This window comes from Nyctibius grandis, chromosome 21, assembly GCF_013368605.1.
Source record: "Nyctibius grandis isolate bNycGra1 chromosome 21, bNycGra1.pri, whole genome shotgun sequence".
Classification (NCBI taxonomy): Eukaryota; Metazoa; Chordata; class Aves; order Nyctibiiformes; family Nyctibiidae; genus Nyctibius; species Nyctibius grandis.
In genome coordinates, this window is record NC_090678.1 from 9,286,224 (window position 1) to 9,311,484 (window position 25,261).

A 25,261-nucleotide genomic window follows, 5' to 3' on the forward strand; every position below is an offset into this window, starting at 1 on the left:
GCAGATGTTTTCTTTTCTCAAGGGCGAAGGAAGTAGAATACGGTTCTCTGGCAAGTCTGAAGATGATGGGGGGAAAAATGTTTTGCTTCTAGTTAAATTGCAGAAAGGCATTTGTGCCTTTCTGTCATAAGTATTTGGGTTTTTTTTTTTGGTGGGGAGGGAGGACTCTCAGTCATTTTTAAACTTCTTGTGCTTTGTGACATATCTTGGTGGAGGAAAAAGATGTATTCTGGTTTTATTTGTTAATAGTTCCTTCACTTTAACACTGATTTGTAGTGAATTTGTTATACTTCAGGGTAAATTTAGGTATTGCTGTGAATTGTATTTTGCTTTTTTAATTCTTTGTTTTTCACTGTAAAATATTTAAAACTTAGAACTTTTCTGCATAGAAGGGTATATGCTTATCTAAGTCTGTGTTCAGTTTTCAGTTCTTTTGATTAATATTTTAATATTTTTCTTTCCTGTTGATAAAGCCTTGGCTGAAGTCATGCTTACTCCTTATTGCCAAGCTGCTGTAGGAGAGCCTCATGGTGGTCCCTGTGTGCTTTCTAGCAGTATTCACAAGCAGTCTCTCTTTGATACAAAGTGATTCTTAACCAGGGCAGCCTGTCATCCGGCTATCACAGCCTCCAGCCTTCTGCTGACCTGGGAGCTATTTAATAGCTTAAGTTCGCAAGTTATCTGCCTTTTTCAGCATCAGGTCTTCCTGGATTCCCATCTTGTTTAGGGATTTTGTGACAAATAAATGGACTTCTGGAAGTGCCTTTGCATTCATGCAGATGTTAATCAAAGAGCAATAGCTATGTGTAGCTTTGGGGGGAAAAAACCCCTCCCCTGTGTCTGAAACACAACCTTTTTTTCTTCCTAGTAGCCTTTGAGTCTCAGTCAGTTAGTGCCCTCCAGGGACTCGAGGATCCCTAGAACTTTGTTCCAGCCTTCTCTTGTAGCTGCTGTGCTCCCCAATACAGGATTTGTTTTAAAGGGTTAAAATCTGAAGTTATTTTTCATTTATAATTAAACACCTCAGGTCTTTCCAGGGGGAGGCTGTTGCCACCTGAGCATGTATAGGAGTCATTAGGAAGTTGAGTCTTGGACAATCGTCTTAATTTTCCTGCTAAAGCAAGTGCTTCATAGTTCTGCCATTCAGAAATAACCTTTTCTCCTTAATACAAAGGATGATGCGATCTAATATGGCAATATACAAGTATTCCTTAAGGCTATATCTAGATCAAGGCAGTCAAGCAAATTAAAACAAATTACCAGAGTGTACAACATCAACATTCGTAAGTTATAATGCATTAAATTGCCATTGGCTGGTGATGTCTTTAGGAATAAAATCACTTTAGTTAACTGTAGTTTAATTTCCTTGGTTTACGGTGAGTGAAGGCCAATTTACTCCTGCATTAGAAAATCATGTGGGAATGTAATGCATTTAAATTAATATGCTTTGACTTCTCACCTTTACTTGAATCTTTATAAACCTTTAGATCATTGGTTAGCCCATTGAGTTTGGGAGCAGCTTCCCCAGACTGTCATATGCATTTCCTGCCTCTCTTGTTGCTGAGGTCCCATTTCTTAGTGCTCTGTGTGTGTTCACTACTAGCTCACATAGGATTACAGATTTGATTTGAATCAGAGCCACAAATAAAATTAAACTATTGCTCTTCAGTCTAGGTAGTAATGGCTAGATTATGTATAAGTACGATGGTATTTAAGTAGCCTGTAAAGACTGTGCATTTTCTAGCATGCACAGTTCAAGATCCTTTGGTTTTCATGTAAATTCAGTACCTTTTAGAATTTTCATAACGTAGTTGTTCTGTGCATGTTAAAAAAAAAAAAAAGGTTGCAGAGGTCTTTTTAACTTCTGGTTTTATTTTGGTTGGCAAACCCAAAGGTAGTTGGTTTTGCTTTCAGTTTTATGTAGCATGTTTGGGGTCTGTCAGGTGAGAAGGGAATAGGAAATTAAATTGCTGTGGATGTTTAACAGAGTGACTTTATTTTAGGCCATAGTCACTCCTTTTACACTTTACCTCAATTGTTATTACACAAGGGAAAACACTCATTTCCCGTACTTAAACTGATCCGTTGAAGCCTACCACTTAAAATTCGTCCTCTCATTTACTTACATAAGCTGCTTAGGGCAGAATATTTTCTCTTACAATTTCTTTGGTGCTTGTACTGCCTACATATTTCCCCAGAAGTGTAACTTTCCTTGGTTTTGCATCTTTTATCGCTCTGTTTAGTAGAAAGAGATGTACTATGTAACACTTACTGAAGTGTCTCAATTTTAAAAGTTCAGAATGATGGACAGTAACTACAAAGTATTTTTACTGGGGTTTTTTTTATATATATTTTTCATTTAATGTAGTTAGCAGCAGCACAGTAAATCTATTGATAATTCCTACTCCCATACTGCATATATGGAGGATGGTATAATCTCAGATTAAAACATCCCTATAGTTGAATCTACGTAGATGAATTTCTGTGTTCTATCATTACATTTTTCAGTAAATGAAGAAAGTCAAGTAACGTTTATGTGAATTGTTGGATAAATTTTATCAACCTTTTAGCGAGGGAGAATTGGTAATAACAGGTCGTCATCAGCATTTGTTTATACTTATTGGATTTTTAAAAATCTATATTGGTACATTGGCAAACCATTGAAACAAGTCGGTTTGATTTGGTCTAATATCATCTGGTGCCACTGTTAAGCAAAGAGTCGATCTGCAATATGTGACCAATTCTGTGATGACATCTAAAGGACTTGAGCTTATCAGTAAGCTTTGAAAATGTTGTATAGAAAATTCAGAAACTAGTTTGGTATTTATCAGAACCAGACAGGTTTGTGTCATCTCTTCTGAATGAGGTCTTAAAAAAACTATGTTTAGGGAGTTAATGTTCACTTGTTTTAAAACAAGACCAGTAAGAAATTTCTCTGAGAGAGAATGTTTCATCATTAGCATGTTCTTGAGATGTTTGGGTAGGGAGGGAGATTATTGTGGGGTTTGTTTAGAAAAATGCTTAGTTTTTCATATTGCATCCTGCAGGGATTCACTTTTAATGCATTATCACTTATCTTTTTGATGACTTGAGAAAAAGTCTAGCTGTGAAGAGGTAGCTGTCAAAGGGAAGTAGGACAGCAAGAAAAGAAAGGTGCTTTGACTGTTATAAAACGAATTCCATTTTTGTTGACTTCCCAAAAGCCAGGGACAAACTATGAACATGGATTCTTGTGTCTGTATTGGCCACTGAAACCAATGAAATGCCAAATCTTTTAGTAGGCCATGGTGGGAGGCAGTCTTTTTTTCCCTATGGTAATGCCTCTCATTGTGATCATTTTTTGCTTCAAGTAACTGACAAAGCCAGTGTAAAGTATGTTTAGCAAGTATGTAAAGCTATTTTTACCCATGAGTCCTTAAGTGTCACAGAAAAAGAATGGAAATTATCCAGCACCTTGCATTATATATGTGGATATGATAAACAGTGTGAAGGCCAGCTACTTAACCTTCTGGCACGGTTGAATCAGTCTCTGCTTTCAGAGCATAAGCACTGTCCAACTCTGCAATTTATCTTAACTTTAAACTGGATCATAGTTGTATGTGCTGAAATGACTGTACCAGTGAATATTTTATTTTTAGTAGTTTAAACTGATGCAAAAGTACTTTGTTATATCCTAGCTAGAGTATGATAGTGTGTATTGCTTTCTGCTGTTCAATTGACATGGGTGGTGAGAAAAAAGAAAAGGCACTTAATGCTCACAATGATCAGTTTTGTCATGAACTTTCTAGGATTCATCTGTTCTATGAGTAAATCAAGGTATTATGAATCCAAGTATTATATTAGTACTTCAGGTGCTAATACTCACAAGTCCAAGAGAATATTGTGATAAGAAATAGGGGGAAAAAAACCCCTTTTTTCCATGTGAAATCTATTACAATGAAAAAATTTTAATACAAGATTCATAGATGTTTTTCTCTTACAGAACTGGAAGAGGGAAAGTATTCATATTTGACTGGTTGTCATAAGGAGTCTTACATACCATAAAAGCAGTGTTTCTAAAAAGACGTGATTTGTGGAATGTGTGGAGAAGATGTTAGAGAAAGCATGTGTTCACATGTGTGTAAAGTTTTTTGGTGAATAGGAGGAGGAATAGGGAAGAAATGTAATTATGTACTTTGTTCTAGCTTTTCTATTCCGCTCTGCTAGCGTGAAATTTGGACAATAAATCATTCGAACTGTTTAACTTCTGTGGGTAGAAAATGAGGAAATAGTTGAGGGACCCAGACAGTGCATTTCTTAATGAATATGGCGGCATTACATTTTACTCAGGCTTAAAGCCCCCAAATTATTGGCAGAAGGCTGTCATTCCTTTATTAACGTCAGTGAAAGTTGGATATCTTAAGTTACTTGCAGCATCCATTTCTCAACTGAATTTTGGTTAGAAAGAAAATCATACCTTTGCTAGGTGTAGCAGGCAAGCTTGCTTACTTTTAAAAAGGGGATAATTCACAGCTGGATGATACGAAGTAATAACTATGGCTTTTAAATCTGAATAAATTATAATTTTTGTAAAGTAAAAGAATTGTGATTGTCTGTCATTCTTCCTCTAATTATTTTTTTTTTTTACCATTTTGAGAAATCAGGAGAAAAAGATTGGATTTTTTCACTAATGTGGTTAACTTCCAAAATAGATAAACCATCTGAAATTTGGTGAAATGGTAGAAGTAATCTACTGCATCAACTTTTAAAAATCATTTCATATTTGAAAGACAGAATTTTCTCATGACATTAATAGGGGCATTATTGAAAATACTTTTCTATTGAAGATACATTTATATAGGAAAAATGTGGTTTCTGTGAGTTTCTTGGTTTGGGGGTTTTTTTCCCTTTGGTATGCCTTGCTGTGCTTACAGCATAAGCTTTGTAATTTGCTTTTTGAGGAGCAGATGTGTTAGTTGTCCCCTCAGGTATGTATATGATATTTGCTTTTATTTTAGAGTCTTAAGTAACGTTAAGAGTACCTCTGAATTCTAATCTTGTTTCTTTAAATTATTGGGACATAAAAATGTTACTTTTTTCTACATCAAAAAACAATCCATAAAATACAATACTTTAAATTGTTGAAAGATGATACAATGGGAAATTGGTTATTCTATTGATTCAGAAGGCTGGATAATCGAGTTGAATTTTTATGTCTACAAAAATCAATGCCTAGGTGGACTTTGGAGGAATGCCTATGAAAAGACTGGCATTTGCATTAAGTGGCAGTACTAAATTTTTGACTGAGTCACAGATGGTGTTTTCCAGTGTTTCATTTTTGTTTTATCATCTTGCATCAACCTATATGTTATGGCACAACAGGCTTAAATTATGACGTAGATTTTTTTTTTTATATACCAAAGTCATGCTTCTTTTGAAAGTGATGACAGAGACATAGAAATCCTGAATGAAACTTAGAATCTCTCTCTTATTCTCAAAATATTTCCTAGACCTCAGCTTGTTTAAATGCAGGATATGTTAAATATTTAGTAAAGGCAGTGAGCAAGGTTTTTGTTTTCCTTGGTGACTTGTTTAGTATTTTATTAACAAAGGATTTCTTGTGGCAGTTGATTTTTCTTGTTTTAAACTTTGAGCTTACTGAGACGTGGGAACACTTGGCCTTTCCCCAAGGAAAGATGTGGTGGAGTTGTGGTTTTTCAAGAGTGGAGGAATTTAGTGTTTTTATGACAGCATGGATGTTTTTAATTTTTAATCTAATACAAAACTTTAAGAAGTGTTAACAGGGAAAGAACTGGGAATACTTCACTTTTTGAGGACTTTTTTATGTTGAAAAGATTAATCTCTGACATCTTTGCAAGCATGGCTACTTCCTCTAGTCTGATTTTTGTCATCTTGGGAAATTTTAAACCTTTAAGGATTTTACACTGTTCCCAGTTTCTTCATCTTTTTCAGCTGAATTAATTGCAAGACAATATCAAAGCTGATACCCTCAAAATGTTAGGATGAGAAACGTGTTTCACACGTTTCTCTTTCTAATGAGGTAAAGAAAAAGAGACTTCTCCGTTATGCCCACACTGACCATCTGGGAGATCAGAGTGAGTGGTTCACCAAATATTCATATTGAACAGTTGAAATGTCAATTAATATTAGACAAGGCCAAATGGGCTAAAAGGAAATGGATGCACTTGTTCTGATGCACTTGTTCTCAGAGGCATACTTATATATTCTTCAGGACACTTTGGCCTCCAGTGAGGTAAAGCAGCTTTCAGTGTTTTCTTATTTTAAAAAGGGTGTATTTGTTACAAACTGATAAAGATTGTAGAAAAACACCCATTTCCTCCTCCTCTCTTGGGCAAATGATACCCGGAAGATATCAGCAGCAATTCAGTTCACTCTTCAGAAAGCATATTCTTCTCTCAAACCTTCCCAGGCAAATGAAAGCCCTTTGAGAAAAATCCCATCAAAGATTTTGGCAGCCATGACTTCTCCACCTTGTACACTAACTGTGTACAACTTAAGCATTCAAATGGAAGCCTCTGCTCTGAGAGTACATAAAGCTTTAAGCCATGAGCACTCCCTGTGCTGGAGGGACTTTTTTTTTTTTTTTTTTTTTTGAGAGTAGTAATTCAAGGTTACTGTCTTGGTCAGAACGCTTTGACCGCAAGCATGGTCTTGAGAAACGCGACGGGAATGGTTCGTACCCTGTGGTTGGAGTTCTACAGCAGTTAGCTTATGAACCAGAATGCATCATTACTATCATCCAGTTAGTGTTATCATGAAAACTGTCAGATATAAATGCTTAAGAGAGCTCTTGTAAGTGTTGCCATGGTGACAGCAGAACGGCAACGTGGTAGTTTTCATCCATATCCCATGTTCAGCTAAATTCCTTTGCAGTCATTTAACTGTGAAAGGAAGGTACCATATTGTACCAGACTAGATTTCTTTTAAGTTAACCAGGGACAAATGAAGACTGGAATTAACTCCTTCTTTGAAAATGAAATGTAAATCCTAGATACAAGTGAACTAGTTTTATTTGCTTTTGGTTTGACTGTGCACCAACAGTCCTATATGTAAAATGCTCTCTGTGGAGTTACTGTCCTGCTGTTCATGCCATCGTGTCACGTCTTGTAGTTACTTTGGTTCAGGGCATGATAATAAGCACGCACTGCAATCACAAACTAAAATTTTGGTAGAGAATGAATTTACCTCATTAGATTCTTATTTTTTCTGGAAGGGGAGAAGTGCAAACTTACCCCTTGAAATTCAGATCCTGCTTTCTAATTTGGACTCACTTTTAATGCTTTCCCTTATCACCGAGCCTGCCCTATGTTTTTTAACCTGTGTGGTGCTGGTCAGCTGCTGCGTTTTTAGTTTCACTCTTCTGTTTTCTGACATTCAAGAGCTTTTTTAACTGAGCTGCTGTAAGAAGTTGTTCTTCACAGCCCTGCCCGAGCCTCCTGCTCCGGAAAGCCTTTGGCTTTGCTCTTGCTGTGGGTACAAAGCAAAGACAATGTTCTCTTCTTTCCGACCTACATTTTCCCAGTGCAGCATTGCATAGCTGGCGGTGCAGCTTCCCTGCCTCCCTCCTTCCCCCCGAGCTCCCCTCGCAGAGCTGGAGGAGGGAGGCGGGACTGGATGGGCTAGAGGTGTAATCTGTGGTAATACAGCGAATGCCATGTCTATTAGGTGTGATCTGCAATCTGAAATTCTTGTGGTCAGCGAGGATGAGACTGCATGCCATCCGAACCGCATGCTGTTTTGGGAGAACAAGATCTGAATTAAAAAGGAAGATAATGCTCTTAAAACTTTATAGGTTCAGTTATCATTGAGTAATTAAGTAATTGTCCAGTATTTATTTGTGTTATTTTACAGCATAAAATAAGGATTGAGAAATAAGTTTTAAAAATGGAAAGATATCTGAACAACTACTGATGCTTTTGCAAATCAGTTACAAGCCTGTTCTTGCTAATAGCACAAATGCAAGAAGTAGTAACTGCTACATTAGCATCTCCCCTCTCCCTCTCATCTCCTCCTAGGAAGTTTTCACACATTGCAATGAGTATTCATTCAAGAGAGAAGATTTTCTTGCACTGTGAGATTATGTAGGTATTTTAGATTCAAGTGTGATTGGAGTTTGTGTTAACATATCAGGAAAATTAGTAGGGGGGGCAGTCTAAAGTAATGGCTTCTAGATGCTTCCCTCCCCTCCAGTGCCTCATTTAGCATGGATTTTGAGACAGTTAATGCATGTAAAAATGGACTGACACATTTTATATTACTGCATTGCAAAGAAAAGCAAATTTAAAATTGCTATTCTAGTAAGGTTAACCTGAAAGCCAGTGTCTCGTCTCTTCTAGATCCCTGCCATCCTATAATTTTAAATTTATAGGACATAAAGATAATTTATAACTTTAAAGCGAAGATCTTAATGGACACTGAATTTTTCCTCAGACCAACCACTGAGGCTTGGAAGTACCTTTACCTGTAATTTTTTTCAGACTAGAACAGATTGTGAACTTTACCCATGAAAAATCTGTCAATGGCTGGGAATAGGATCAGTTGTATTACACCAAAGCCTGCAGTCGTGCATTTTCCATGCTCAAATCTATTGATGTCTGATCTGCAAATAACCCACAGCACTGATTTAATTGGAGATATGAAATGAACATTTCTGTTGTTCTGGTGAATAACAATTTTTTGTGGGACTTAATTTTGGTCATCTAGTATCGGTGTGTAAATATTTAGTTGAAAGCTAAATAAATAGGGGAAAATTATGGAAATCCAGTTTCTGATTTTTGTTACCATGCTTCACTTCTCTAAGATTTTTCTTTCGCATAATGATGGTACTGATGTTGCATTTTTTTTCCTACAAAGAGTCATTATGACTCTTTGTTTTCAACCTGAAGCACACAGAGAAGTAAAAACATTTAAAGCAAATATACGAACTTCTGTACCTCAGTGGGTAAACTAGTTATATTTTTTTTTTTTTTTTATACTGCATTGCAGACATGTTAGACTTCTGTATACAAGCTTGTGTACTATTGCTAATCCTTTATGGGGAAAGGAAGTGAGAGAACTTGTCAAAGATTTTAATGATATAAATAATTATTGCACTATTTTCAACATGAACTGTTTTTATGTTTTAGTAGAGTAATCAAATAGCTTAAGCACAAGCTAGAAAACAGTAAAAACATTCACGGGATGGAATGTAGATCTTTAATTCTGTAATTGCATATTTCATCATACAAGCTGTCCCTCCTGCTGAAAGCTTTGTAATGAACTGTACAAGAAAACAGTACTTGGATACAAACAATTTAAGTAGCCTTTGGCTGTCTTGATAATGATTCAAATATATTTATAGAGTAGTTTCAACTTATACCCAAACATTAATACAAATTTTTAAAAATTATGTTGGACCCTTAAAAGGGCATTAAAAATGGCTTTTTATTTACCACCTTATACTCCTCACTACTATTTTAACTACTAAGAAGTTTGATGTACTGAACTTGTAGGCATTGTACTGTAATTCTGCCAAGCTCGGGCAGATCGGCGTCATGCATGAGCTCCAAAGTGGAGTACCCAAGAGGTTGTTTGACTGCCAAACTTCATGATTCAAGTGCCAAACTATTTAAGGTTTAGTTATTAACCTCTTGGACTCTACCCAGAAGCCAGTAACAGCGTTTTGAACTAGCCAGAGCTGGTAAAATCTGAGTAGAGTACATTACAGTCTAGCTTGCAAGTGCTGAAGGCAGGGAACAGTGTCCTCTGTTGCAGATTGATGATGTCCATCCCAGAGGATGGATTGTGTTCTTGGCCAGCATTCGTCTGGGAGAGACCACTTAGGGGATTGTACATCTTCCAGAACCAAATACCCCTGAGTAGTAGCTGGCTTTCAATGCTCACTCTTATCGTCTAAAACTTGAACTATTGTGTAAAGCTTGCAAATAGTTAACTTAAGCCAAGTGGCTTTCAGCTGGGATATTTATTAACTGTGGCCTGCATTAGCTGGAAGGAAGCAGGCAGACTGAGTGTGAAGAAAACTAGAAATGGGTGTTGAAAGAACACTCCCAAAGACTTTTTCTAATGCGGCTTGCATGTCTGTGTTACATGGATGCCAATAGTCATCACCAAAACTAAGTGGAGGCACTTTCAACCTAGTTGGGAACTCTGTTCTGCAGAGAGTTAACTGCAGAGAGTTACTATTTTTACACATATTTACTTTCCCCAGAAATGCTCATTTATGTGATTTGAAGTGTCTTGGAAATGCACAAATGTATAATTATCATACCTCAAATATAGCAGATGACAAAATTTAGTGGAGGATCACCAAAAAAATGGTGATGAGCAAATTCCCATACCCATCTTCAGTAAGAGCTCCTAGAATTTCTTAAGAGGGCTAGTCCAGTGCAATACAGTCTGTTCATGGGTGTAAGTTCCTGCATACAGACAGCCTTAGGGCTGCTGAGAGTGCTCAGTAGTATGATTTGTCTTTTCATTACAAAGAAAAGAAGACCTGCTGTGATGTCTGTATTGTGCATGGTACAAAAACTAGGCTTTAAGAACTAGGGAACACTATAAAAGTCAGGTAATGCTAAAGCTAGAAATTTACTTCTTCCTGAGCAGCTTTCCTATAAAAAATGAAGTCTGAAGACCATAAATATAATAATTTTATTAAATAATAAAAGTACATCAAATATTTGTATTTTATCCAATTAAAAAGTCCCAGTCAAACAGAAAACAGTTTCACAGTTCCATTGTTTGCTGCTAAATCAGAGGTGGGTATTGCTTACCCTGGCACTGTGAGAAACAGTAATAACCTGAATCTGATACAACTCTGCTGTAACTCTGTTGGAAAATAAGCTTTAAAAGTTCTGTTTGTTAGAAAACTGGAAACCTGTAAATAGATTTAACCTACTTCTCACTATTTATTTTCAGTAGTATGTGTTGTGGCTTTAATTTTTAAAATTCCTTAGATTTTGTTCTCGCCCATACTACTATCTGGAACTCTCAATCTTATTATGACCTAGTCTTCCCCACCTATAAAGTAAGGTGTGTGGCTTAATTTTCTCTAGCAGACCTTTTTTTCACTAAACTGATCCTTTGTTTTTGGTAGGCAGGAAAGAGCAAAAACAACAGAGACTTGGTTAATTTTCTCCCTCTTTCAACCAAATGAGACATTTTAGAGACTACGGTGAAAGACTTGATTTCTGATCAGCCTTTGAGCTGCCTTGAAGTTATGTAAGGAAATTAATAGCGGATTCAGTGAAGTTGCATGAAGATGCCAAGATGTATGTTACCTGGCACCAGTTTTAGGAGCTCACCCTATGACTTCTAGAGAATTAAGTTACTTTTGGACAGCTCTTTTAGGAGAATCTAGTTGAATCTACGATTGAATCTAGAACACCATTTGTATTTCCAAAGGTGATGTACAAAGTGGTAGTTTTCTGAACTTTGATTTCATTTATCCTTCTTTCCTAACCAAAATAAGCAACCTTCCCAAAACCGGACCTCCTTTAAGGGGGTACTTCCTTAGTGTTTGAGAGTTCATTGGCAGTGTCTTACTAAGTTGCAAATGTGACGTTGCTAGATGTATTGTACATTAAAGCAGCATATAATAATTTTAATGTGGTATCTGAAGGTAAAACTGATCTGCCCTTTGTGCATTTCTTTAGTTTTTCATTTTTCATTTTATAGCAATTCTAGATAACAAGAAATCGTTATATTGAAGAGAACTAGAGGTATGAGTGCATTTTTTTAAAAATAAAATTTTAGTGTGGAAAATATGCTCAATTATATTTTATTGGCACATAAATCAGCAACTGTACCACCAAAGTGTGCATGCTTATTATTGCACATTAACACAAAAATCCTTATATACTGTCCTCTTTTTTCCTCAAATTTGCTGGGAAAACCTTTTGGTTATAGTTTCATAACATTAATGTTATCAAGAACCGTACTTTTTTAAACTTAAAAAAATAATTTCCAGACTCCACTATGTGATGGGGATCAACTGAAGGCTGTCCCATGAAGCTCATCCATTTTCACTGTACATGCGTTCAGCGGTATTTACAAATTGCACATGGAGTACATTTGACAGAGGGAGCGTTGTCCTTCTAGTGCAGTTTACGATGGCGATACCTGCCTGCTTTTTCTTTCGCTGCATTGGCACAGGCATTGTGCTTATTCTGTTGTAAGTGGTTCCAGTATTTGATCAGTTCACTAGGCTGGAACTGATGGGAGGTAATTAGGTGGCTATATTTACAGCTGGAGTAAGAAACTCGCCAGTGATTGAAGACAAACTCATTGGGTGGAGGCATAGGGTCAATTCGCAGCTTGGCAAGGCAGATCCCCACATACACATCCTCTAAATGTAAACGTCTGATGCTTAAGGAGACCTTAAAGATTTTTTCTGCTAAATCTCCAGAAAAAACATAACCAGTTCCAGAGCAGAATACGGGATAACGTTCACTTGGATACAAATCAGGTGGCATATACCACTTACTATCCTTGTTCCTATTAGGTGCATAACCTCTCATTAAATAACCTGTAAAATACTTGTGCCTTGGAGGAAGTTCTGGTTTCAGAAGCTTGTGTATTAAATATTCAGTATTGACAAACATATCACTGTCAGTTTTCATAACATAAGGAACATGTGGACAGTAAGATGCAACCCAGTTCATTCCCATCAGAGTTTTAATGGTTAAATTATAGTAGGTGTCTAAGTATTCTTGTTGAATGATGTCATGGTACTGTCTGCTTTCATCTAGTATGGTACGCTGGAGATATCCATTTATCTTGACACTTAACCCCAGCAAAAAAATACGAACAATTTGGATACCTGGTGTCAGGCTTTCATTACCCCAAGTCTGTCGAATAGCTTGTCTAGCTTCTACCTGGCCTGGCTCTGCAGCTATCAGCAGTATTAGAAAAGGGGTCTTCTCCTGGCACTTCTCAGGCTCATTGATGATGTATTTGAAATGATACGAAGTTGGGTGCCCAGTACCTTTCTCATTGTAAATACTTCCATTGGCACTGAGGGTATTTTCCAAACCAGTTACTCCTTGCGGTGAGAGATCCGTGTTGTTGGAGTTGGTGACTGTCTGAGGCCTGAGCGTCTGAGGTACGGCGTCTTTCCACATGTTCCTCAGAGAGCTGTGGTTTGTCTCGCTCTTTGTAGATCTAAATCCTCGTATAGTGTAAGCCATGGGGTTTTCTTTGAATCCAGCCCTGCCTGGCAGCCAGTCGCGATGATTAAAGAACAGAAACATAGCAAAAAGAAATACGAGAGAGATCAGGCCCATGAGATGGGTGCGGAAGAGAGACCTTTTGGTATTCCAGGTCATCTTTGCAAAGCAGCAGTGTCGTCTTCTCCACTGAAGCATGTTGTAAGAATCCAGTGATGGGATATGAGACAATGGCCAAGCAAAATGCTTTTTCCTTTTGTTTTTGAATCCACTGCTATTCTTTGGTATTCACTTTCTTTTATTCATGTTGAGTAATTGTCTGCAAATGGCTCACTCTGAAAGATTTAAAAAAAGAAAGTCAGAAATCTTTAATTTTACATGCTAATAACATAAAAGGTTACAATGAGAATCTAGATAGAAACATAAAATTGAGTTCAATTTTTTTGAAAAAACATCCGCTGTTAAGATAAATGCTAAAATCCAACTTTGTTTTATGATTAAGGTTGTCTTGGTTTGTTAGCTTTTAAAAATGCTTTTTTTTAATGGTAGAAATTTTGAGAAACATCGTGGGTACCAAAGATAAAAAGGAAAAAAAAAATTGATCATGTTAGCAGAAAAAGTGTGAAGTAGATGTAAATAGCTTCATGTATACTGCCTGTGAAATCCTTGTACAGTGTTTGAGGAAGACTGAATGAAAAGGCCTTGATACCAGATGGAAGGTTTATTGGCATTAATTAAAATTGATTTGACATGCAGAGGCTAGTACGGCTCACAGTTTAAAAACCCTTTTTGTAAAATGGTCATGTATTGGTGGTGGGACAGACGGCGCAAGGTTGATTATGGCAGAGTTGTGTTAGTCACAGTACACTGCTTGGCGTGTTTCCACCGGCCCCGACTGTGCTCAGAAAGTCAATGAGAAGATGCACCTGTCAAAATTAATTTTCAGGGTCCAGTAACCTCACCGTACAGCCCTCGGATGGTAATGCAGGATAACATTTTCGGTCACCTTTCAAGCACCTTTAACCTTCTACTTCACAATGAAGGAAAATACTGAATGGAACACTTGGCTGTTGTGCCAGGCTCATATGCAGTCGATGTAAAATTAAGCTGTTGATTTTCAGTAGGCAGAGATCTGGGGTAAATGTTCATTTTAACTGGAGGTCAAACTGCACAACACTAAGTTTCTGGCAAACTGATGAACATGATTTTTGTTTTTTTTTCTCTATAGATTTATATGTAACTACTGTACTTCTGGTATCACACAGAAATTTCAAGTATTGTTACCAGCAGCTGTAACTGCAGGAAAAAGTGCCAAAGTAGCCTGTGCTTCATTTTCGCTTAAATTTTTTTCATATTCAAGAGCAGAGTCAATATGGCAGCTTCATGATGCTGCATATTAAAAGCTGATCACATCATCTCGTAAATGAACCTCTCACTGCACAGTAGCAATGCGTTTGTGATTTTCAATTTGCTCTAATTTATTTCTGGGCCCTAGGGTTTTGTATAGGAGAAAAGGATGACAGTTGAACAAGAGTCCATAGAAAATGATATTTCTAATATAAATGTGTAATTTATTAATTGCTTTGCTATCTTCTAAAACCAATATTTGGATTAATCTCTGCGTTTAAAAACTAAGTGATATGTTATATGGGAAATTACAGGATTTCACATTGTAAGGAAGTCATTTAAGACGAGATGGCAGTTGAATAATGCATCATTAAATTGTACATGTGTGACAACATTCAGTCTGCCTGGTTCGTGTGAGGGGAAATTTGTGTTTCAAAAGGGTAGGGAGAGACGTATCACTAAGCTTTGTTTTAATTACTGTATGTCAGGTTATGTGCAAGCAAGGTAAGGACGCCTCCCCGGCCCGCAGGCTCGGGCGGGCCGGGGCCGCCGGGCGCGCGGAGCGGCGCTGTGCCCTGCAGCCGCCGCTAGGGGGGGCGCGGCCGGGGCGAGCTGCGCGGGGCTGGGGCTGGGGCTGGGGCTGGGGCTGGGGCTGGGGCTGGGGCTGGGGCTGGGGCTGGGGCTGGGGCTGGGGCTGGGGCTGGAGGGGCGGCACCGCTCCTCGAGTCTCCTTCGGAAAGAGCGAAATATTTGCCTGGTGATCCGTTAAGCTCTTCCTTGTCGTTGTGCTGTTACACAGTATCCATGAATTCTGTCCTAAAGCTCACTGAAAGTATTTCTTCTTCCCCCCCCTGCTTGGCGCTGCTGCCAAGTACCGAAGGCTGAGCTATCTTCCCAAAAATTATTTCTGTCTACAGCTGCTGAACTTGTGTGTCTAAAGTATGCAGGCTGCCAATTAACCTGAAATTCCACACTACTCTCTTTATGCTGCTTTAACTCAGACATTATCCTTCTGTAAAGAAAATAAGCCCCCAATGTAGGATACTTATGGTTACCTGACCACTTGCACTTGCTTTTCCATGCTTAGAAAATAAAAGCCTGCCCTCAAAACTAATAATTTTTAGTTTCTCTGCAGCGTGCAGTGAGTTTGAAATGAACACTTGGCTCTTTGGGAAGAATATCTCTGCATAAGCAAACATAAATGTCACTTCAAAGGGTGCTCTAGATCTCAGGGAAGTCAATTGTTTGATACCGGTTTGGAGGGCAGCAGTGGGAATATTTGATTAATTATCGTTCCATTGCATGCGTATGCAGTTTAGGAAGAAAGTAAAAACCAGAATTTCACAAATGTGAAGTAGCAGCTAGAATTCGGATTAATTTTGTCACACTGAATTGTTCCACTTCTAAAATTGCAGTGGTTAGATGCAAATACTTCAGCAAATCTGCCCTGCACTACTAATCTGGGTTTAATTTTTAACTGAGGTAGTGTTTTGTTGTGTACCTACTTTCATATGGCAATAGGCAAAAGTGAGAATCTTAAGTTATGTAAATATTTGTGTAAACTGAAAACTGTTTTCAAGTGCCATCTTTCCCTGATGCACTGAGAAAGAGTCCCAGAAAAGGCAGTTGTAATGGCTGAAACCTTTTTTTTTGTTTGTTGTTTTTTTTTTTTTTAGGCTGCATGTTCACATTGTGCACATTAAAATAAGTTTTACAGTGAGGGACAGAACTAGAATCATAAGAAATTTAAAGAGAGTAATTTGTCACATATTTCCTTGATTTTTCAAGGTGGGAGTTTCCTAGAAAATCTTCAGTCTCTGTTTGCCCTTTAAAAAGGAATTGTATGGATAGGGGAAGGACCCTCATCTGTTTCTCAGTTTCACAGAACTATTGACTGAAAAAAAAAATAACTTTTTGTCTCATTTTCTTTGCAATTCAGGTGTAGAACATTTCAAAATATACAGTGGCTATTAAGCATTTGAAATACAGCAATAGTAATTGTTCCTTTAAAAAATACTACATGCTAGGATGCATTGTTTAAAAATAATGTAAGCAGCTATCAATATAAAAACACCATCAAATGGTATCATAAAAATATTATTTTTCTCTCAATTTTTAATTAGGTTTAGAGCGTTACTGCTTTTGCCCAAATATTTAAAATTTCATTTTACAGAAGGCTTGTGAACAGGCACCAACCATTGGCAGTAGGTAAAAAAACCTAAGTATAACAAAAGGTCTCTAGACAATCACCTTGTCCTCTGAAGGCGTGTTGGTACATGTGGCTCTGCATTTTCAAGATATGATTTATAATAGTTCTACTTCATTTTTGGCACTTGACCGTGCAGTCACTGGTGCGTTATCAACTGCCAAATATATAAACTCTGCCTCTTGAATTTTTATTTGTGGTCCGTGCTCTGCTGGTGTTTTGCTTCCTGGGACTTTCAGTTCTGCTCTGTAATTATAGCTTTGCAGATGGAAGCATTCGGCTTCCTATTCACACGTCCTGGATTTTCATATTTTGATTAGCTGTGTGGGCAAACTCTTTAATTAGAGAGAAGAGTTCAAAAGGCAGCCTGAGTCGATATTCTGATAAACAGCACCGTATTTATTGCATATTGGTTGCATATTAGGCCCCACATAATGTGTCTGAGTTCACTTACAAACTGCATTAATCTTTTTCACAAAACAGTGCTCGGGATGAGGTTTGATGTGCAGGTTTTTAAATGTCAGATACAAGAGTCACACCACTAGCTAGGCATGCTTCTCCAGGAGTATTGCCTGAGGGTAGAATTTTTTGTTTTAAAAGCTTTGGAAAGTGACTTTGTCTTCTAAATGTCTTAAAAGTGATCTGAAACCAGTTACTGTTGTATGCTGCATCCTTAGGTATGTAAACTCTTTGCAGTTGCAGTTGTTTTATTGTATGTTAGCATTGCCTTGGGCAAAGAAAGCATGTTTATATTGACATTTAATGATTTATTATAGCTTACTGGTAGATTCTGCAGATAAGCACTTGCTTTCTGTGGTGTATTAAATTGCTGTAGATTTAGGTCTTCAATTTGTATTGCAAATATTCATCTTGTTTGTTTGCCACTAGTGATGAAGTATTTAAATTTCAACAATAAATAGAAATGAATGGCAATTAGATAGAATGTCATTTTACAATCAGAGTTAAACAGTGTTTGCTATTAAACAAATAGTAATGATGGCATGAGATAACTTACATGCTCACCATTTTGAGTGTATAGTGTTTGAAAGCTTCCTTTTGGGATGTCAGGGGAGCCTGATGTTACTTGTAAAATGTGGTGCCTGATTGCACTGCTGATGGTTTAAATCATGTCCAATCTTTTGTACAGTCCCGGTTTATGCTTGGCTGATATTAGCCTGATGACATTTTGCTCGTGTTTTGGTGGGGCAAATTCAAGTGTAAAAAGGTCTGAAGGTACTTTTACGATAATGCAATTTGACTGCATGGTCTGTTTTGATGGTTCAGTGCTCTCAGTGTGTCACATCATGGCCATTTTACCAGTGCTTTAAGATTACTTCAGATAAGGATTAATTCTGACCTAGTTTGAGAGGATTTCTGTTTTTTCCTTATTGGAGGGGTTTGAGTTTTTAATTTCTCAGTTAAAAGCAATCATTACAGTAGCTACATTATCCCTTTAATCCCTCCTCTCTAGCCACACCAACCCTGTGCAGACTGTAAGCAATGCATTTAGTAAGCATAAGGTAGTGACATTGTGCTGTGGGAGAGGAAAGCCTGCTAGAATTCCTTCTCCCTGGTCAGAGACATGTCATCTCAGGGCTCTGCAAATTAGGAACGATCATTATCTCTAATGGCTGAAAAGGTAACAGACAATCGAATGAATATCACACGCAAGGATTTGACATACCTTCCTTGGTCAGGCCATTTATGGTGCGAGGATTATAGCCACAGAAAATAGTTTTGGCACGCCATCACTTCGGCAAAAAAGATGCTATCGAACATGCGCACATCCCCCAACAGTCTGCTTCTTGCGATAGCTTTTCACGGTATCCAATCTGTCCATCTGTCTGCTCGTTGCTGTGTTACCTTCCTCGCTCATAAGTGTTGTCCTTGTCTTGGGGCTTTTTGTGCATCCTTCAAACAAAAGGACAGTAGTTCTCGTCTCCGTTCTAGTCGGGGCTGCCTGGCGTTCACAGCCGTTGTGTTGGAGCTTTTACATCTGGTGTTTCCCTTGTCGGACAATGCAGTGCTGTGTTCTCTTCTCCTCAGTATCCATATTTCTAATGGTAATGTTAGCAGGGAGTGCTAGTGCGTAGTGGTTCAGTTGCCTTCAGTAATAGGATTTCCCTCTATTCCTTCCTTCATCGTTGCTAGGCAGTAATAGAAATGGTTTGGAGCTGTTTTAACCGAGGATTCTGGTCTATAAAATCCATTCCGTAGTTCTTCAGCTGCTGCACAGGCAGGCAGCAGTTTAAATGTGGGCTTTGACAGATGCTGTCTTCTGACAGAGCAGAATTGAACGTCATTGCTTGGCTGAATCCCACGTGATTGTTTGCATTCATTTTGACTAAATCGAAAGGCAGCCAGGAAGCTTTACAGGCTCTTACTCCTATTTGATAAATGATACATACTCAGTTCAAGCACAATGATAGGTGAATAGTATAAAAATTGTATGATTATTAAATGAATGATTGAGGATTTTTCAAATTGTTTTCACTTTCCCTTGACACTGTAACTTATGATTCTTTAGGGGATTTTTAATGCTAGACGTTCTATTCCTGTATTCCAAAAGCTGTTCTGCAGTGCAAAGGAATTATAAGCATTTAAATACCGAAGCTTGATTTAACCCATGTGGCTCTCCTCGAGCATGAATCTTTTGTGCCTTCATGCCAAAGAAAAAAATAAAAACGTATTTCTTTGCTCATACTTCCTTTACACATGCTTACTCTGTAAAAGCTGCTTTTTGTAATCTTAGGTTAGTCAATTAAGCTGAATGACACTAATGTATAAGCCCATGCTGTTAAGCTGCCTTTCTGCTGTTAATGGCTTTCTTCCTTGGTAAAGGTCGAAGTCTGGTATTGCAGAATTGGGGGCACTTTATTTCAATTATTGATGGATGTAAAATGTCTTTTGTCTGTTACAGACATACCTATGTTATAGAATTTGTCTTTCTGGTCCTAATGAAACTTGTGTTCCTTTCATTTCTGTCCTTACAATGACTGACCCTTCTATGCTGAAGCATCTTATTATATTTACTATATGTTATAAACTAAGTACTACAATAGATAGCCCAGAAAATAGAAAGCTATCAGCATACTTACCCAAGTATTTATTAGTCACTGTGTTTGCCCGCTCTATTTTGAAAAGTTAATGACTAGCTCTTTAGACTGGTTTTCTTTTTTTCTTTTATAGACAAAGGATAAAGAAAATATATTTGCTGTATCATTTGGTATTTCTGATTAGTAGGATTAGGGGTAGGTACGTCCTTTACTGGCAAATAAGGCTTCCCCAGGCAGTCGATATGTTTTACTATTCTAGATGCATATTCTGATAATTTACTAGAAACATAATCAGATTTATATCCTCCTAACTAAATTACCTATGTACACTAACTTTCTCTAGTAATCTAGTCTTGTTTTTAATCTAGGCATTTCCTATTCTGATGGCAATTTCCACAAATCCTCTGATCCTATTTGAGGACATTTTAGGAGCATGAGCATGTTCACCAAATGTTAATTAGAAATGTAACAAGCATATCAGTAAAGACTTGTATCTCCTCCACTCTAAAAATTTTTTCATTAAATAATGTGGCAGGGGGCGGGGGCTGTCAGCAGGGCAGTGGAGTGAGAGAGGAGAGACCTGTGTCCAGCACCACTTTCTGTTCTGGGATGCTTATGTGTAATTGTGCATCAGTGCTTTGAAAGGTTGCATGTGTGCTGGCTACTGAATTTTCCACTTAAACATACAAAGCTTTCTTATCCTTGCCCTATATAATATACAGAACTTTATATAATCTGTTGCTGTATGTATACAAATATGTGACAGTTTGGCTAGGAGTATTGCCAGTTTGCTGCATTCTGGGCTATGAGTAGGAAATCAAGTGAGAGATTCATGTAGTTAATTTACCCATGTTGATTTACATAGAAGCAAAGAATGTTTTTTCAAATACCAGCATGTAAATCTGCCTCTGATTTTTGAATTTTCAGATAAGGCACATAACATTGTATTCAGGAAACAAATCTAAATCTCAACAGAATGGTTATTAAAATCCATAGTGTTTCCACTTTATTTATTACTGCTTCACTATACCTGAAGTGTATCTCCAAAGGTTTGAGAGTTATGTGTAGTATGTTTACATATTGGGGTGGGCAGAGCTGTTTTTATTTCTTCTGTAAATGCTCATTAGTGAATATTAAAGGTAAAAAATCCCAAGGGCCGTTTTTTTCTAAATAAAATCTCTTTTAAAGTGAATATAGAAGGGAACAGACATCAGCTTTGCCTTTTAATTATATGACCGTGTCACTTGTGCATAGATCGTAAAGTTCAGGCAGAGCTGTTGCCTGTTGATATGTCTAAAATTTGTCGTCTTGCCATGTGAACAAATTGAATATTGAATTCTTAAATCTTAATGTACAATTTCTTTTGTTCACTCATTCTTTGCTTTTAAAGGATGAGCAAGCCTTTGCTCATCTTACAGAAAAGTAAGGAAAAGCTTTGATTTTTCTACTACTTTCTATCTGGGTGTGACTGATGTAGCTTTAGAGAGTCAAAGTTTCAGGAAGAAATTCCTTTTATAGCACTTTCTTCTTTACTACTTTTATATGATACTGTATGTTTCTGGGTATTTTAGAAGGGCAGAGCTTGCTTTGTACTGGAAACATGACCTGAAGGTTTGAGTAATCTTGCTGGGCTGGAGGTTGGAACGAGCTTTATTTCGGCTAAATCTCCCCGTGAAGGGTCAGTGGACTGCTTGTTCGTGATCCAAGGAGGAGTATGTTCTGTAATGTTACTATGGTTACATCTTAAATTAGAAGCTGCGATGTTAGTGTTGGAAATGCTGCCATCTATTAAGACCAAGAAGGGGAGTTACTCCGATGTGAAGAAGTGCGGCAGGCGTGTAAGGAACACTACAGAGTTACTGTGGCCAGTGAAAGCTTGACTGCTCAGTGAGTTCTGCAAAGCTAGAAGCAGATGCAAGGAGTCAGAAAAGGTGTCTGCTTAGAATGACCTGTGCACGTGACAACTGTGAACTATGCAGAACGCACTGAGGCATAACACAGGTGTGTAAGTTTGGAATACTTTCTTCAGAAAACTTAAACTTCCTACGTGTCATTTTTAGAGGGTATCAGTAGAATCTTGTCTAAGTGGTTTTAGCATAAATCAGACCCTAAGGTTGAGCAATTAAATAAAGTTCTCTCTTGACAAGTTTAACAGAAGTTTCTCAAAACAATTTAGGGTGGTCACGATAGTCAGGTGTGTACTGCCTGGTAATTTTCTGCCTGGTGGCCACGAGTCCCATGAAAGTTAAACTAAATATATACATCATAGCTGACCTGGCAACTGAATGTTCCCATATGGACCGTGCTTTCTGGGTACTCCATGAATACTTTGCAAAGATTATTTCATTTTTATCATAGTAAAATGTATTATTATTTCAGCTGTAATGTGTTGAAAACCTTTCAAGTGACAGTTCAAAATGATTAGTGGCAACATTTTCAAGGTTGGTCATTTTTGCTTTTAAACTTTTTTTCTGGAAATGTGTTAATACAGAATGTTATAAATGGTTAGTTTTAATTTTCTGTGTTAAGAATTATTATGTATATGACCAGTGGCCATTCTGCTCTTTGCTTCAAAAAGAATACTTCTGCCATAAGTCATTTAGAGTGGAGAGGACAGGGTTGTAGAATATTTGTAATTTGCTTGGCTACTTTGTAATCCCAACATGTTTCTTAACTATCACAAGCATGTGTTTAACTTAATGAAAAATAGCAATCTAGAAGTGACCACAAGTGTCAGTATTGCCGGCCTGATTTTCCTTAGCAGATTTTCACCATTGCTTAGCTAGTTGAGAAATCCAGCTTACACTTGCTACATTTTCTATAAATGGTCAAGATTTTGCACTCTATTCTAATCACACTTAAGCCATAAACTTAATTTCATTAATCTTTGAATGTCTTAAACTTAAAACAGAAATACAGCAGTATAGATCAATCTGAAATGGTGACAGAACACTAGAAAAGGTTTCCAGTTATTGTGAAACGTGTATATTTTTGTTTGCTAATGAGTAGTTGATAATTGTTCTATCGTTCAATAAGGAATATAAGCACATCCCCTAACTTTGCAAAGTTGTGAGAGAGAGAAAAGACTGAATGATCTTTTCAAGTCAGGAGGGTGCTGCTTATTGTGTCTGCCTTAAGAAACATTTCAGGGGGATGTTTATTAATTCTAAAGCTTGTGTTCTTTTATTAAGTAAACTGACATTCTAGGTATCCAGTTGGAATTCAATCCATTCTCCTATCACAGCCTTCTCTGAGGACCAACGGTTTGGAGTGCTTCAAAATTCACTTGAAAAGCCAAAATACAAAATGGTTTTGGTCTACTTTATATCTGTTTTGGTTTTGTGTGTTATCCAAATTTTGCATATTGGACTCCTGTCCAGACATGTTTCTTTCCTTAGTAATGTGTTGTTTGTTTTATCACATCTTCTTTCTTTTCTGTATTCCAATTTTTTCATGTCTTCCCCCAGGCTTTACGTCTAATTATTGCTGATGTCAAGTGCTAAATGCGGATTTTTTTTTTTCCCAGGGGATGGAGAACATAATTTCATTTGTATTGTGCAGTATTTTTGGTTGCGCGGTTCTCTCCTGATGAACTGACCATCTAGTGCCAGCAGTAATATTTTCTGCGTGTCACAAGTGTTCCTTTTGCATTCTGAAAAGAGCAGGGACTTTATGAAACTTTGATTCGGCACAGCAGGGGAGAGAAGGCCAACCAGCAGAAGTACCAAATGTTCACAGGCAGTTTAAAGAACCAACAGTGGAAAATAACTTCTGTTTTTCCCCCTTACCTTATGACTTGTTTCATTCCACCTGCCTGCACTATATGATCAAGTTACCCCCAACACCCACCCTCACACCCCCAGCATGAGAATTTGAAATGAAAACTTAAATTCTCACAGGAATTGAGACTTTGGGGAAAAACTGTTACTACGCATCAAATCTCTTAACGCAGGAAGATGGCATCCTGTGGGAGTTAATAGGCCACCAGCTCTTACGCCTAAGGAGAAAAATGGGTTGTTCCAGCTGTTACCACCTGTCCAGCCCTTTCGCTCTGCCTCATTCCTTCCTGCAGCAGGCACAGAAAGACCCTTTTCCCTTAGGCTGTCTTCAGGCTCTTGAGGCATCCAGCGCTTCTCTGCTAATGATTTGAAGAGTCTTGGCCCATCAGGTTCATCACCAGGATGCAGACCTCCTGCCCAGCACTCTTCCTTGGACTGCTGGATGAGCTACAGAGATTTTTGTTTGTTTGTTTTTTGTGAGACTGATTAAGAGATTAGCAGCTCCAACTGTTCATCTGCTTGCTACATTTTTTTCCCTATGTATATGGTTTGTACATGAATACGGAGGCATTTTGTCAGCCTCAAAACTTCCTGGTTTTGAAGTTGAAATTGGTGACGCAGATGTTTAGTTAATGTTAAATAATGTGAAATTGAAGAGCTGGACTTTCAGAGCTGTCAGATTTTCGTGTGTCTTGGGGTTGAGACCTGTATTGACTCTTTCCATCTGTCACATTTCCTCAGTAGCTTTAGTACGTTAATTCCTACGGCTCCATCCTGTAGGTATCCTCATTTACAGCTAATTCTGTGGGATGTGCAGGGTTTATAGCAGAAATAACAAAGCTTTAGCAAGTGTCTTAAATGCCTGAAGCCTTTTCTTCAAGCACAGATGTTTAAACTAAGAAAAACAACAAGATCTGTGAAAAATAATCCTTTCTGCAGTGATCCAAGAGGTTCTAGCCCTGTAATCTATTTTAAGCAATATTTGTTCGTATCCAACGTAAAACCTGGATTGTAAAACGGAGAATAAGTCCCCTGTTAAGAGCAGTTCCCTGCTGCCCTTTCTTTGGCATGTTGGAGAAACTAAAATTATTCCAAACACCACCTAGTTTGATAGAACGACTTCAGCTTGGCCAGCCAGTTTAATGTATCTGTTTTTTCCTAATGTTGTTCCATGTTAATGATTCCCTCAACTTGAAGTAGTTTCTGGTCAGTGTATATTAATGAAAAGCTGATTTTAGCATGTGCTGAGTTTTATCATGTAGTCTGCTTAGTATCAGTGAACTGATTTCCAGTTATTCCAAAGTTAATTCTGTTGTGGGGCAAGAATCCTTTGAAGGTAAATGTTCGTTTGTATGTGTTTCTGATGAACAAAGAAATCAAGTTACCATACAAAATGGCTTTGCATACATCTAGTTGCCAGTCTGTCCTGCAGACTTTCTCTTTCCACCTTTGAAATTCACAGTAAACTTAAATGATAGTATCCCATTAGTGACTTCCAAGGAAAAGGAGACTATGCTGTGGAAATCATGCCTTTTGTCTGAATAACTGTGTTTGTAATTCCTTCTGTAATCAGTGTAAGATTCTAGATTCATTTCATGAGCTTGAGGATATTTTTCACATAAATTACTAATGTAGAGTCAGAGTCATCAGGACTACTAGTCCTCAAATACATGATTTAGAGGAAATCCT

General features: G+C 37.6%; 2 protein-coding genes across 2 annotated transcripts in view; one reads left to right on the forward strand and one right to left on the reverse strand.

Annotated features, from left to right (window-relative positions):
* Positions 1 to 25,261, forward strand: part of CDC73 (cell division cycle 73) — a 111,757-nt gene that overhangs the window by 50,220 nt on the left and 36,276 nt on the right. The gene's annotated exons all lie outside the window — the stretch shown is intronic.
* On the reverse strand, positions 12,046 to 13,382 carry B3GALT2 (beta-1,3-galactosyltransferase 2). Its single transcript, XM_068417007.1, has one exon. It carries the CDS (start codon positions 13,380 to 13,382, stop codon positions 12,114 to 12,116), a length of 1,269 nt encoding a protein of 422 aa, XP_068273108.1. The 3' UTR covers positions 12,046 to 12,113.